General features: G+C 41.7%; 1 protein-coding gene across 2 annotated transcripts in view; it reads left to right on the top strand.

The window, feature by feature from the left end:
* Positions 1-11347, top strand: part of si:dkey-191m6.4 (rho GTPase-activating protein 22) — a 45917-nt gene extending 34570 nt beyond the window's left edge. Inside the window, exons 1-7 of one of the 2 annotated variants that reach the window (XM_039787631.1) lie at positions 3011-3395; positions 4910-5117; positions 5666-5798; positions 5875-5948; positions 6031-6152; positions 7049-8078; positions 11084-11347. In XM_039787631.1, coding sequence (XP_039643565.1) covers positions 3248-3395; positions 4910-5117; positions 5666-5798; positions 5875-5948; positions 6031-6152; positions 7049-8078; positions 11084-11306 — 1938 coding nt within the window. In that variant the 5' untranslated portion in view covers positions 3011-3247 and the 3' untranslated portion in view covers positions 11307-11347. Of the gene's footprint in view, positions 1-3010; positions 3396-4909; positions 5118-5665; positions 5799-5874; positions 5949-6030; positions 6153-7048; positions 8079-11083 lie in introns of those variants that run through there. The other variant, XM_039787630.1, reaches the window with a different exon arrangement.
* The last annotated feature ends 4540 nt before the right edge of the window (positions 11348-15887 follow it).

Here is a 15887-nt window from a genome sequence, read left to right as displayed (position 1 = left end):
TACAAAGCCAATAATCATGAGAAGAAGCACCATCCTAAGACAGGAAGTCTTCATTTCCTTTCCACTTCTTGCAATAAGATATACAGTATTGCTGAAATTGGAAACCTGTCTGGTGGTGGTCTCCATATTATGCTTTAGTAGGAGTTACAAACTTGAGCCCGGCCAAGAAAAGTATCACCCACCCGGACTGTGTCTCATTTCATTAGCCTGCCGTTAATCCTCACACTGAAGTCTCTATTCCTGGTGTCCAACTACTACTACTATACAGGGTGCTTCTATTGGGAGCTGTTTGTTTTGAGCTTGTTGAGTAATAAGGATCAGCAGTAGGGCTGCACAATGAAGCGCAATTGTATCGAAATTGCAGTATGGACGTATACAATGTCCAAATCGCAGGGGAGCACAATATTTGTTAAAGGCAAAAAAATGTGTCAAACCATTCGGAAATTAAGTATTGTGGTGCTGCAGAGACGTCCCGGCCTCCAAATCGTATCCTACAGACTAAAGAAAAACATCTTTGTTTGGTACAGATCCTCGCAAAACTCACATTATAATAACTATATATAATTATTGGTTTTTATTCCATGAAAATGAGAGTGATGCAAAAATGATCATTCCCTCCAATATCGTTAACCATAATCGCAATTTCAGTCGAGCATAATGGTGTTTGGTGTTTTAAGCCCCCAACGTCGTCTTCCAGGCAGAGCTGCATGGAAGGCACTAGGGTTAGGGTTTGGGTTAAAACGCAGTGCCCAAAATGGGTTAGGGTTAGGTGCCTTGAAGTCGACGGTGGGGGCTTAAAACACCATCGAGCCAAAATAATCACAATTCGATATTTTCCTCGTATCGTGCAGTGCCGCCCTAATCAGCTGAGCGTAGATGTCCTGGATGCAGTTTAGCCTGTGAATTTGAATCCAGTCAAACAGAGTGTTTTGACTCCTACCGAGTCTATTTCCCTTCTCCATGCAAGCAGAGAGCCTGTGGTTAATTCTCACCCTGTCTGCTGTGGTCGGACTGTCCAACTAATGTAGGCTACTTGACGGGGGGCCGGAAATACAACCAGGCCTGTCTGTCTGGGTGTGAACTGGGACCTAAGGAGCAGCTGAACAGCATGGTGTTGGGTTACAAAGAAGCGGTATATTAATAGGGGGATGAATGTAGAATAACACTCCAGTGACATACTGTACGACATCACTGGTCTCATTTGAAACTTCATTTTTAATCAGCTGTGTTTGAGCTCTGTTGGCAGAGGGGGAAGGGGTGCCAACTACCATAGTTACACTTAACGATCATTTGTATTTCATCGTTAGTTTTATCAATAAATGTATTAAATTCTGCCAATTTCAAACTTCATTAGGCCAAACTTGTCTGACAATTACATAAAACAGAAAAAAGGCTGTAAAGTCTCATACGTGAGAAGGTGTACGCTAAACGTATTTGGTATTTCACTTGAAATAAGCAGTTAGAAAAGAATATTAATAATTATACTATTTATTTTTTTGTTGTGAACACTGAATCAATACTGCTGAACCCAAGAATTATCATCTAACTCTGTATTTCTAACCGTTTGGTTTTATGGCACGTTTACTGTATGGTTATCCGTAGCCCCACTTTGTGCCTCTTATGTATTACTATTACATTCACAGAGCTAAGCATCCCATTTTCTTAAAATAAACCCCCAGCAATCTTTCAAAAGCCTACAAGGTTGTTCAGCCTAGAAGGCATTTCACAAATTCTAACCATTTTGGTGTAAAAATATTTGATCCGTTGCACCATAAAAATGTTTTTAACCTGTTTCCAATCAAAGATGGTAGCCAGAAATAACACAATGTGTCCTTGCTTGTTTGTATGAGGACCAAAATCTGTCACTTTTTATTATATATTTTCAAACATGGTTTATCGTTTTTCTTGTGTCATACATAATGATATAGGCAAACATTCTAGCTAACCCCTGTCACAGATGTGACACATATTCTCTCTCAGAAGGGGAAGGGGACGCATCAGTACGGAAGAGGATTAGGGCCACATGTAAAAAAAAAATTATTTAAAATTTAAAGTCAGAATTCTGAGGAAAAAAAGTCAGAATTCTGACTTAAAACTCAGACAATAAAGTCAAATTGTGACTCTTTTTTTTGTTACCTAAAGTGCTGATATTCTGCTCATTTTCAGGTTCACAATTGTATTTAGAGGTTATATCTGAATAGGTTTACATGGTTTAATTTTCAAAAAACACCATATTTTTGTTGTATTGCACATTGCTGCAGCTCCTCTTTTCACAGCAGTAGCTAGGTAAGGACTACTAGCCAGTCAGAAGCCGAGCATGAGGGCGTGCCACGCTAGCAGCTAGGCAAGCATTATAACGTGTGTTACAAAGTGACGCATGTTTGTCTCTGAAGTAAAGGCTGGACTACAGTAGGGCTGTTTGGAGCAGTTTGTGAACAGTGTTTTCTGTTGGAGATGGTAAGTCCCTTTGGGGGGGACTTTGGGCTTTTTCACTTTGTAAACCAACTATAACGTGCACAAAAAAAATATATATAACACAATAAAGGAAAGGGGAAAAGCCAAAAAGCATAATATGAGCACACACAATTCAGAGGAAAAAAGTTGGAGTTTGCCAAAATTCTGACTTTAAGTTCAGAACTCAAATACAATTTTCACATGTGGCCCTAATCCTCTTCCGTACATCAGAATTAGCAGCATTAATATATAAGGTTTAGTGGTGTAGGCCTACCTCACACTGGCTGGCTCATATTTCCAGTCTCACTCACACACACACACACTCACTCACTCACCACACACACACACACTCACTCACTCACACACTCACTCACACACACACACACACACACACACACACACACACACACACACACACACACACACACACACACACACACACACACACACACACACACACACACACACACACACACACACACACACACACACACACACACACACACACACACACACACACACACACACACACACACACACACACACACACACACACACACACACACACACACACACACTTTGGCAGGGTATGGGGTGTCTGTCTCTCGGCCCAGAATAGATGTGTCGCCAAGTTCTAGACCCGTCGTTAACAGCAGCACCGCGGTCACAGCACACTGACCCCCGTCACATGCCTTTCGTCTGAACGCCTCCGTCATTTTCCTCAACCGTAGCTCGTTTCCGCTTCAGGCTGCAGCAGTTTGTAAATGCGGGATTAATCCACCAGTGGAGTCCAATGCCTGAACCGGAATGGATGAACTTGGTGAAATGTGGCTTTGGGATGTATGAGAAACACGCTCTGATGCTGTGCAGCTCCTGCTCGGTGAATTACTACGATTACTGCGAGCTGTCAGCCAGCTGCGACTGCTGCAGCCAATCAACAGGTAACATTACCAGTCGCTGATTGGCTCATCGAACACGTTGAGCTACGCACGTCATTGTTACAACACTTTTAATGTGACGACGCTATCTTTTTCTTAGCCTTTGCATAATTAAAGACTTAAAAATACAATAAAAAATAAGAGTTGAAAAAAAATTCTATAGCTTAAATAACTAAAAAATGTTGAATACTAAGGGGAAAAATAATTAAAAATAGAGTTGTTTTGGCAAATGTTAGGCAAATGTGAGGCATACTTATGCTGATTCAGTCAAAGGTTTCCATGGCACAATTATCCAGGGCCGCAACTAACGATCATTTTCGCAGTCGATTAATCTGTCGATTATTTTTTCGAATAATCGATTAGTTGTTTGGTCTATAAAATGTCAGAAAATGGTGAAAAATGTTGATCGGTGTTTTCCAAACGCCCACTATGACCTCCTCAAAAGTCTTGTTTTGTCCACAACTCAAACATATTCTGTTTGCTGGCACAGAGGCGTGAAGAAACTAGAACATATTCTCATTTAAGAAGCGGGAATCCGAGAACTCAAACTGATTAACTGACTATCAAAAACAGTTGGCGAATAATGTAATAGTTGACAACTATTCAATTCATCTTTGCAGCTAGAGCTAAAATTAGCTCCTCCACTACGGGGATGAGAGACTTAAAATGCTGCACCATGACATAGCCTACATTTTCTAACTGCTCCATAGATAGGGTCTGTATCTAATGGTGATGCCAGTGATGTTTTGATTGGGGGTCCTTCATGTAAAAACAGGCAGTAATAGGCCACAATGTACAGCGCCATAGGCCTTGATCCAGCATTCGGACACACACTGCAAGATTCAAGATTCAAGTTGAATCTTAAACTATTAAAGTGTCACCTCTGATTGCACTCCTTGCTATTATTGTGTGCTTGTAATGTACATCTGACAGGTCAAGATGCATTTGGGTTCCATGTCTCAACAATATATATCACATGGACAAATTGACTCTCGTGTGCAATATACATTTCATACATACACAATAGGCCTATGTCTAAAACACAGGCTATTTGTTCCAAACTTCAAAAGAATATCCAATTAATGAAATTAATCGCCAACTCTTTTGATGGGGGTTTGGATTATTTTGTATGAAAAAAGTAAAAAATTCTCAGATTCCAGCTTCTTAAATGTGAATATTTTATATAGTATGACAGTACACTGAATATCTTTAAGTTGTGGACAAAACAAGACATTTGAGGACGCCATCTTGGGCTTTGGAAAAATATTTGGTATTTTACTTGAACTTGAGCAGTCACAAAAGTGTATTATTGATATTAATATTATATGTATTAAGACCGAATCAAGTGATTGTGTTACGCTGATGGACATGTTTCACCATTCTGGGACATTTTGCAGACCACACAATAATCGATTAGTCGAGAAAACGACCGACAATGAAAAGAAGGGTTAGTTGCAGTCGTACGGTGGATGCATGAATGAATAAAGTCCACATATGTTTCCTCCATCTGTCCCCAGGGATATTTGGTCAGCGTTTGGAGGACACGGTGCAGTATGAGAAGAAGTTTGGCCCCCGGCTGGCCCCCCTGCTGGTGGAGCAGTGTGTGGACTTCATCAGGGAGAGGGGTTTGGATGAGGAGGGTCTCTTTCGGATGCCGGGACAGGCCAACCTGGTCAAAGAGCTGCAGGAGGCCTTTGACTGCGGCGACAAGCCTCTGTTTGACAGGTAGACCGAGGGGAGCGTTGCAAGACTACACAAGATCAATGATAGATCAGCCCTAACCCATTTGGTGCCCTAGGCAAGATTTCAGCAGTTTTTGTCGGCTTTTTCTATGTTTTTGTGGCTCTTTCGAAGTCTTTTAAGCTTTTTGGGACGTTTTTGTTGCTATCTTGGTGTTTTTGTCGTCACTATCAACATTTTTGTCGCTTATTTTGACGTTTTTCTTTGTTATTGGCGCCATTTTTGTCACTTTTTTGACATTTTTATTGTTGTTTTTTTATGTTTTTCTTCCTTTTTTATGTATTTTGTCACCTTTTTCAACCGTTTTCTTGCTTTCTTTGCTATTTGTGTTGTTTTACAAACATTTTTGTAGCTTCTTTGCCGTTTTAGTTGCTTTTTCAATTTTTTGTCACATTTCTCTGATTTTTGGTGTTTTTTAATTTTTTTTTTTTTTTTTTTTGGACTGACGGTGCCCCTAGCATTTACCTATACTGCCAATGCCATGGGCCGGCCCTGCATCCAGTAGACTCAGTTCTTTCTCTACTCCCTTGCAGTAATACAGATGTCCACACGGTGGCATCCTTGCTGAAGTTGTACCTGCGAGAGCTGCCTGAACCAGTCATTCCCTTCTCCAAATATGAAGACTTTCTGACCTGTGCACAGCTTTTGGCCAAAGATGAGGAGGAAGTATGTGCAGTATATACGTATAGCGTGTGTTTATGTTCAAGTGTTTGTGTCTAAAAATTGTTCAATCTTTTATCAGGGGGTCCAGGAGCTGGGAAGGCAAGTTAGCACTCTACCTCTACCGAACTACAATCTCCTCACGTACATATGCAAGTAAGTATTTTATCTCATAATGTCCTTGGTTTTTAGCGATGACGTCTGTTTCTACTTTTAACTTTTTGTTATCTTTGCTTAGATTCCTTGATGAGGTGCAGTCCCACTCCATTGAGAACAAGATGAGTGTCCAAAACCTAGCCACAGTATTTGGACCAAATATCCTTCGACCCAAGATGGAGGACCCAGTCACTATCATGGAAGGTACGGATGATGTTCACTGACGTAATGACTGAATTCATGGTAAAAGTCATTGCAAGCTAACTCAAGTCTTTTAAATATTACACACCACAATGTTACATTAAAGGACCCATATCATGCTCATTATCAGGTTCATGCTTGTGTTTTGGGTTTCTACTAGAACATATTTACATGCTTTAATGTTCAAAAAACACATAATTTTTCGCATACTGTCTGTCTGAATACACTTGTATTCACCCTCTGTCTGAAACGCTACGTTTTAGCGCCAGTCCCTTTAAGCTCCCCTCATGAAAAAGCCCAGTCTGATCTGATTGGGCAGCATTTCCGGGTTTTCCGCATCTGCACTCTCGGAGTCTCTGCATCGTCATTGCAGCCAGGGAATGACTGTAACGGCACCGTAGCTTCACTTATATAGCACTGGCTGTGTGCATTTCTCTGTGGCTTGAGAATTTTGATACTTTCACAGTATTTATATAGCACCAGGACCTGCTTTATAATAAAAAATGAAATGGAAATCTCACTTTTTACCATATGGGACCTTTAAAATTATATTACACCTTGTAGTATTAGCACATATCGCCACTGTCGGGCTAAAACCTTGTATGTCCAAAACTGTTGCTGTTACTGTTTCGGGAAATGAAAAAAAGCTAAATTGGAAACATTTTATTGAGCAGAAAAAATTGCTTCGTCACTGTTTAGATATTTTTAAAACCCACAGACAGACGTAAAGTGTGAACAATAGCATTGATTTATGAAATAAAATAAAAAAAAATATGTAATTTGGAGATACAAGCTTTCTGCCCGACAGCAACGATATATTAAACTTGCTGCATGTGCAGATAAAAAACAAAATAATGCCACTGTACATTTATGATATTCTGTCTGACTGTGATCCATAGGTACCTCTCTGGTCCAGCACCTGATGACAATCCTCATTAGGGAACACAACCGATTGTACTCAGGGAGGGACCAGGAGGGACTCACCGTTCCCCAAACAGAGCTCCCTGTCCAGGGACATCAGCTCCAGCATCGCAGCCTCGGAGCCTGGATCTCAGAGGAAGACCTCCAGAGCTGTCCCGTGTCTAACCCAGACCAAGAACTGCACAGTAGTGCCTCGTCTTTGGATGCCAAACTGTGTGCGGCCGTCACTCCCACCCAGACCCCTAACCTGACCCCTGGACCAAAACTGGGGTCCCCATCAGGGAAAGGAGAGACGGTGGTTAGCCCGAGTAAACAAGCCAAGACCATACCTTCCTGGAAATACTCTTTCAAAAGCTCCTCGGCGCCTCGTTCCCAGCCGCTAGGCAAGCCAAGCAGCGGCGGCAGCTCTGTGGCTGATATCACTAGTGCATCTTCTGGCGGGGGAGGAGGTGGAGGTGGAGGTAACTGGCTCATGAACGGTTTGTCCTCCTTGAGGGGACACCGGCGCACGTCGTCAGGCGAGCGGTCCGCCCGCGACCGCGACTCCACCGGCTCCTCGCAGAGACTGTCCACCTACGACAACGTCACCTCTTCCTCGAGCATGGGGAGCGTTCCAAGTGTCGCCAGCACACCTTGGTCCACTTCCTCCTGCGAAATCTCCGCCCCCGACTCGGGAAGTGAGCCATTGGCCAACCAGAACGGCGCAGTCGGGGGCGAAAGTGGGGAAAAAGAGGAGCGGGTGGAGATCCAGAGGGAGATTGACAGAGGAAGCGACGGAGGGATGGCGACCGACCCGAGCTCTGAGCAGGACAGTTGTGAGGCCATGGAGCTGTGCAGTAGCAGCGCAGCCTGCAGCGAGAATGGAAACATGGCCATGGCTGCCGGGGTGCCGTCCATTATCATGTCCGAGGATGGAGACGGGGCAAATCTAACACTGAGCAGTCTGGTGGAAGGACTGAAGGACGAGTTGAGGAAGCAGAAGACTGCATATGAGACCAGGATTCTAAAGTAAGTCTGTTTCTGGGGGGTTCCTTAAAGGTCCCACGGCATGAAAATTTCACTTTATGAGGTTTTTTAACATTAATATGCGTTCCCCCAGCCTGCCTATGGTCCCCCGGTGGCTAGAAATGGCGATAGGTGTAAACCGAGCCCTGGGTATCCTGCTTTGCTTTTGAGAAAATGAAAGCGCAGATGGACCAATCTGGGTTACCTCCCCTTTCTCTGCTTTGCCCGCCAAGAGAATTTGGCCCACCCATGAGAGAGAGACATCATGGCTTTCAAACAACATCCTAAGGAAAGCACATTGTGGGACTGGCTCTAGTGGCTGTAATTCTGCACCAAGGCTGAATTTCAGGAAAGAGACTTCAGATACAGTATTAGGGGACCACTAAGGCCTATATAAAAGAGACTTCAGATACAGTATTAGGGGACCACTAAGGCCTATATAAAAGAGACTTCAGATACAGTATTAGGGGACCACTAAGGTCTATATAAAAGAGACTTCAGATACAGTATTAGGGGACCACTAAGGTCTATATAAAAGAGACTTCAGATACAGTATTAGGGGACCACTAAGGTCTATATAAAAGAGACTTCAGATACAGTATTAGGGGACCACTAAGGTCTATATAAAAGAGACTTCAGATACAGTATTAGGGGACCACTAAGGTCTATATAAAAGAGACTTCAGATACAGTATTAGGGGACCACTAAAGTCTATATAAAAGAGACTTCAGATACAGTATTAGGGGACCTCTAAGGCCTATATAAAAGAGACTTCAGATACAGTATTAGGGGACCACTAAGGTCTATATAAAAGAGACTTCAGATACAGTATTAGGGGACCACTAAGGTCTATATAAAAGCATCCAAAGAGCACCATGGCATGGGACCTTTAACATATATATATATGTGTGTAGATTTTCTTTTGGTGCTGGTAAATATAAGAGTAAAATTGGTCCCCAGTTTGGAACCACTCTGCTCTACAATAGCAACCAGCTAGCTTTTTTGTCACATACGTTAAATGTGGATGTGTTACCAAGCATGATCTCTTATGAAGTCCTATAACACATTGACACTCACCGGCAATAAAGATTTCTAACCCTATCATGTGCTAGTCCCCTAGGAGGAAAGCTCCAAAACCTCTGGATACTACATATCCCATAGTGCAACATGGCAAATAGCACATCTTTTTATTAGAGCGAAAGAGAGAGAAATTTGTAGTTCTGAAGCCAAAGCTAAGATAGCCCGGATGTCATCATCAGGGGTTATTTTCTTTAACTTTACAAAAGGTCTTCTAGAGCAACAGAAGGCATTATATTATACAACAGTCTTTTTTGGCAATTTTCATGGCAAGTAAACTGATCATTAGTGTCTTTTTCAACTACCAACAGGAGCCAAATGTTTTCAAATCCCACACAGAGACGCTTTAAACAGTAAAAAATAATTTTAAGGCTGCAAAACTACTAACAAGTGGTGGTCTAAGAGCGGCACCGTGTAACCACAATTTCCCTGGTCCTATTCTGTTTGGGGACCATAGGCGCCGATTTATGTTTTCATCTGTGGGTGCTCACGGGCGCCCGCCCTTTAAAAAAAAAAAAAAAAAAGTAGTCAAAACATTTTTGCGTTTCAGAACCTTAGGAAATGGACAGCGGCCGACACGAACACATGCGCCTATTAACTCGATAATAAAGCCGTAAAGTAGGCTTTCAACTCAGGACAGCGCCACTTCTCACAAATACAGACAGGATTGGAGATGAAAAGTTTAACTGACACGTAACCGTGATCAGCTTCGTGGGAAATTAAGAATCAATGCTTCTGACAGGGCACTGGTGGACCTCTCCGCACTGGTGGCTGACGTCGTCGATGCACTTGCATCATTAGGTTTTTCTTTTTTAATAACAAATCTGTCCATTTTAGTCTCATTCTGATTTCCTAATGCACATGCACACTATACACTGTATAGTGGGGGGATGGAGAGGGGCGGGGGTCACTAAAAAGGCGTTTTCATCCGAGAGACGCTGTGGTTGGTGTATAGGATATGGAGCAGGGGACTGACAGCGACATAACCAATCACACTATGACAGACGCTCCACTTAGCACCAACTGTAATGTTTAATTTTAAATATATGTAGCCTACTGGCAGTCTGGTAGCCTGACAAGCCAGACCCACATCAAGATGTTGGGTCTGGGAACTCACCACTCACATCAATCTGAGGGGCGGGATAAACGGTTGTCTTTCAAATTCCCTCTGCACGCAATAGGATAGCGCTACAACCAGGCAGAGCAACGAAGAACGTAGTGAAGCTAGTTGATGGATTAAACTTTAAACTTTTGCCAGATCCGGTCGGCAAAACTCCGAACACATCTTCCTTTTTGAAGAATGATTTCAGTGCCGTTCTTTGTTCTTTTCTCAAAGAAAAGCTTAACTCCAAGTCTTCCAGAAGACCGCTGTTCGCAGCAGCAGCAGCCATAAGCCCCGCCCACCGACTCTATATACGATGTGATTGGCCTGACCAGATTTTGGTTTTTCCAGCTCGCAAGTCAACAGAGAGTGCCTAGACCCCCCCCCCGGCTACAAATTAAATTTGCTGCCGCTAGGGTGCATCTAGATTTCTAGGCTAGCAGTCTGGCACACATGGGTGCTCAGTATTTTCCGTGGGTGCTCGAGCTCCGGAGCAAGGAGAAAATAGCTCCAATGAATACAAAGACATGATTTTTATTTTTTTTATGTAGTCTTTAAATCCTGTAAGCTTCCCAAAATAATTCCCATTCAGATATCTCCAAACCAATGCAGACATAACCAGAACTACCTGAATGGTTAGATACCAATAGAGGTGATTTGTTTTCTTAAATTCTATATTACGATGGTTGCATTTCTATGTGAAAAAAAAAAAAAAACATGCTAGTGCAGCTTTAAGTTTTGTCCTAATACCGCCAAAGCATTTCATAATGTAGCCAAACAGTAAAGGTGAATGTCAATGGCCTGTGCTTTCTGTCTGTGATCCCCTCAGACTGGAGGAGTCCAGTGCTGCTCTGTGTGCGCAAATGGAGCGTTTGGAACAAGAGATGGAGCAGGAGAAGAAGAAGCAACGCATGCTGGAGATCAAACTACGGAACTCAGAGCGGGCGCGGGAGGACGCTGAGAACCGCAACCGGCTGCTGGAGAAGGAGATGGAGGATTTCTTCTCCACGCTAGGAGATCTGGCCCTGGGTGCGAGGACTAGTGACATTTGATACGGCATCCGTCGTGGCCCAAACGCGTCAAGGCTTGTATTTCTGGGGGAGGGGAGGGGAGGGAGGGAGGGAGGGGAGGGGAGGGGGTTGGGTGTCTTTCAAGGGCTCATGTCCTCCTTTAGCGTATCAGGGCGTTCCTTCAAAAGAAAAAGAAAAGAAGAAAATAAAGGAATCGGCCATGTTTGTGTACATTCAGGACAAACTCAAAGGGAACTGGAATATGGAGAGAGGAAATTCTGAAGGGGCGCAAAAATATATGGAATTTGGACTGACTGTGCGGCCCTTGTCAGAATCGTCTCCATTGAGCACCGAGCGTTTTTGAGTTTCTCACGCATGCTTGAAATGGACGGGTAAGATAAAAAAAAAAAAGACGGCGCTCTTGTGGTTACACTCCTTGATGAGTCCAGGGTTTGTCTTTTGAAGGCAGTATTTTAACGGTTCAGGTGCCTGAATGTGATGGTGGAACGTAATGTCATTTCTCTGACATTTTCTATAGGCCTACTGGAGAGCACTGACTGCTTTAACCACTACTTTCCAAGGACGTTATGAATGGATTTCTTGCTGGAACTGTACGACTCATTAGAGACCATGTTAGACAGACAGCCAACTGATATTTATCTTTATCTGATATTTGTCTTTAAGGAATAGTGCTACATTTTTTAGGGAATACACTTATTTGCCTTCTTGCTGAGAGGTTTGATACCACTCTCATGTCTGTAGGATTAATATTAGGCTAAAGCCAGCAGCTGGTTAGCCTAGCCTAACATAGAGACAGAAAACAGGGGGAAAAGAGTTAGCCTAGCCTAGTACACACCTTTTAAAAAAAATCTGCTAACCAATACTTCTAAAGCTAACTAATAACATTAACATAACATAACATTTTTTCGTTTTACTTTGGCCGGCGCTTGGGTAACTCTTCCAACTGCACATTAAGCTAGGCTAACCAGCTGCTTGCTGTAGCTTCATATTTATCCTACAGACATGAGAGTGGCGCCAATCTCCTTATCTTACTCTCAGCAACAACATGAACTAATGTATTTCCTAACATATCAAGCTATTCCTTGATAAGGCAGGGTCAGTTCAACCAAATAAAAAAAAAAAAAACATTTTCTCACTTGCCTGTAGCGATAGCTAGTTATAAAAATTGCTTTGTTTTTTTTAACAGGCTTTGAAGTTACGAAAGAATTCTGTGAAATATCCAGAGTTGAAAAAGTAGTTTTTTTAATGCTGTGAGCACCAGTAACAACATTTGAATCACTAAAATTTTATCTTGGCTGTCTCAAAACCTGTCCAAATTAAACCTAAACCTAGCATGGGTAGACAAGAGCGTCCCTATGTTCCCACATTTCTAAGATATTTCTTTTCAAAATTAGGCCCTATATTTCCTTTTTCCATAAATTTGTATCATATTTTATCCCCCTAACCCTAAAAAAAAATGCTGTGGGAGGATAGGGTTTAAGTTGAAGGGAAATGTAGAGAACAAGACCTAATTTTGAAAATGTCCTAGAAACATAGGGCAGTGGGAACATAGGGCCTAATTTTCAGTGAAAAAAAACATCTTAGAAATGTGGGACCATAGGGCTGTGGGACCATTGGGCTGACCCCGGCTAGACACCACCAGGGGTAACTGAGAAAATGAGTTCTTTATAATCGGAGTGAACTGACCGTTAAACTGTACACTAGTAGCTTTAGCAGAAGTTCCTTCACTTGCATTTATCCCCCTGTCCTGTATTTGTGCTGCAGACATTTATATCTGGATGTTTTACTATAGAATCAAATACGTTTATCAAAGGCAGGTTTAGAAAACTAGGTTTTCCAAACCATTCCTTTTGGGGCAAAACTGAAGCAGTAAATGGGTGGAACCTCTGCAATAGCTGCCTCTGTACCTTCTGTATCCTCAGGCCGTACCAGTGCCTCTACACCTTGTCACCATCTGCACGGCGTCCACGTCCATTTGATGGCGAAGCCTCAGTCTTCGGGTTCACCCCGACCCTCACAGATGTCAATATACCCTTTAATGGACGGATAAATACAACAGCGACAATGAAAAAAAAGAGTTATTCAAGCATTTTCAACCGAGCACATGCTGCCTAGGACACGGGACACATGGCTCGGGTAAGGCGAAGGCCATTGACAGTACACAGTAAATACCAAAGCTGGACCGCCTCAGCTGTTCGCTCTCTAAAAGATCAGAATGGCCTGCCTGGAAGCCATGTTGATTTTGGCACATGAAGCTGAACACTGCCCTCAAAGAAACAATGGAATTTCCTGGCTGTGCCTTCAAGTGTTTTTAAGTAGGAAAAACTGTAGTATTGCTTGCTTGTCCAGAGATGTAGTGCATATATATTTGCCCATAGTACACCGAGTGGCTGCATTGTTTTTTTTTGTTTAAATATGGCAACAAACTGCTGAAGATGAAGAACTTAATCTCCCTAGAAGGTGCCAATTCTTGTGAAAGTGAATTGTGAATTGAATGCAAGTTTTGAACTAAGAATGTATCCTTGTTGTGAATGTAATGTGTTATTGATGAAACCAGCCCTGTGGAAGAAATTTATGAAAATTATGTAAACGCCTACCAGAGAAGGGGGTGGTGGTGGGAGTTCTAATCACTGATGGTTTTCAGTTCATCCACTTCTTCAACCCACATCCCTGACTCCAATCGTCTTACTTTGACTTGGCCATGCTGGACATGTGGTGAATTATGGGATGCACCACACATACAGTCATGTGAAAAAATTAGGACACCCATGCTAAAGTTGACTAAAAAGAGGAATACAAAAAAAATTATCTTTTGGAAATTGATCTTAATGCCTTAATAAAAAAAAATGAGGAAAAATCCAACCTTTCAGGACACCAATTTTCTTTGTGAATGAATAATGTATCGTAAATAAATAAATGTTCTTCCTTAAAATACAGGGGGCATAAGTATAGACACCCCTATGTTAAATTCCCATAGAGGCTGGCAGATTTTTATTTTTAAAGGCCAGTTATTTCATGGATCCAGGATACTATGCATCCTGATAAAGTTCCCTTGGCCTTTGGAATTAAAATAGCCCCACATCATCACATATCCTTCACCATACCTACAGATTGGCATGGGCTACTTTCCATAAAATCATCTCTCAATGCAAATCAAACTAGCTATTAGGCTAACTGAAATAAAACCATGGGAATTTAACATAGGGGTGTCTATACTTATGCCCCCTGTATTTTAAGGAAGAACATTTATTTATTTACGATACATTATTCATTCACAAATAAAATTTGTGTCCTTAAAGGTTGGATTTTTCAAAAAAAAAATTTAATTAAGGCATTAAGATCAATTTCCAAAAGATAATTTTTTTTATTCCTCTTTTTAGTCAACTTTAGCAGGGGTGTCCTAATTTTTTCACATGACTGTACCTACATCCCATCAGGTAGCTGTGATGTGTTTTATGGCTCTGGTCCATTGGACACTTATGCGTTTCCAAAATGAAGAGTTGCAGATATCTCTTTTGTGAGAATTGCATGTGGTTACATTGTTAAAAATGTCTTTTAGCATCTTATCACGAATCAGAAGAATGCCCAGAAGTAGTTGGTAGTGATGCTTATTTCTTTTAAGGGCCCAGCAAACAGTATAATTACAAGTGGAAGTGTGCTGTTGTTTAGACAATGTGACTGTATTTATTTTATTTTTTAATATTTTATAAAGAAACTTAAAGCCAATGTTATTACATGACCCTCTTTAATTGCACAGGTTTACAAGGTAATTGTCCTCCAGTTCACAATATGATGGTCTCAATCTATTGCAGGTTCTTTCGATTCCAACAGGGACATTTATTTCCCTTCATGTATGTCTCACGGCTAAGGCTAAAATGTTTCCTACTGCTCTGCTGATTATCTATGGTGCTTATTTATTATGGATTTCCACTATTGTAATGAATGGACATGTATGGGAATAAAGGTGACGAAGAAGAAAAACAATGGTGGTATATCCGTGAACTTTGGCAGTAGAAATGGCAAAGTGACAGCATCATCTTGCTTAAAGATCCAAATGAAAAGGAACCTTAAACGTCCTGGAAAAGTTAATATAGCTATTAATTCTGCATTTGTAGACCGACTTTGACATGCACTGACAAGTAGGGGTGGGATTTTATTTTTATTTTACCAATGATTCACCTAAATATGTTTATACGGTACCGCTGATGGCGACTACATCATATCAGTTTCCAGCAAAACACAGCGAAAGCAGAAAATGCAGAAAATCCATGTTATGTACAAATGAAATAAACGTGATGTGCATTCTTCTTAGAAAACAAGTAGTTTTTGGAAATTTCTTATGGCACATTGTCTCTAGTAGTGTATTATTCAACTTTTGTTTTTGTATAAGAAGGAAAAGAAAACTCAATACTATGCAATCCCAATACTTCTAGAATAGCAATACAAATCGAATACTGTGAAAGAATCGAATCGGGACAAAAGCATATCGTCCCAGCCCAAAAGGTCCATCAAATGCAGCGCTCGCTTGACCAAAGACCAAAAACTCCCTTCAAACCAGTTTAGTGCTATTTCAGAAAGCCCAACAGAGATTCCCCATCGGTC

This window comes from Perca fluviatilis, chromosome 21, assembly GCF_010015445.1.
Source record: "Perca fluviatilis chromosome 21, GENO_Pfluv_1.0, whole genome shotgun sequence".
Classification (NCBI taxonomy): domain Eukaryota; kingdom Metazoa; phylum Chordata; class Actinopteri; order Perciformes; family Percidae; genus Perca; species Perca fluviatilis.
This window is presented reverse-complemented; position numbering and strand designations above follow the sequence as displayed.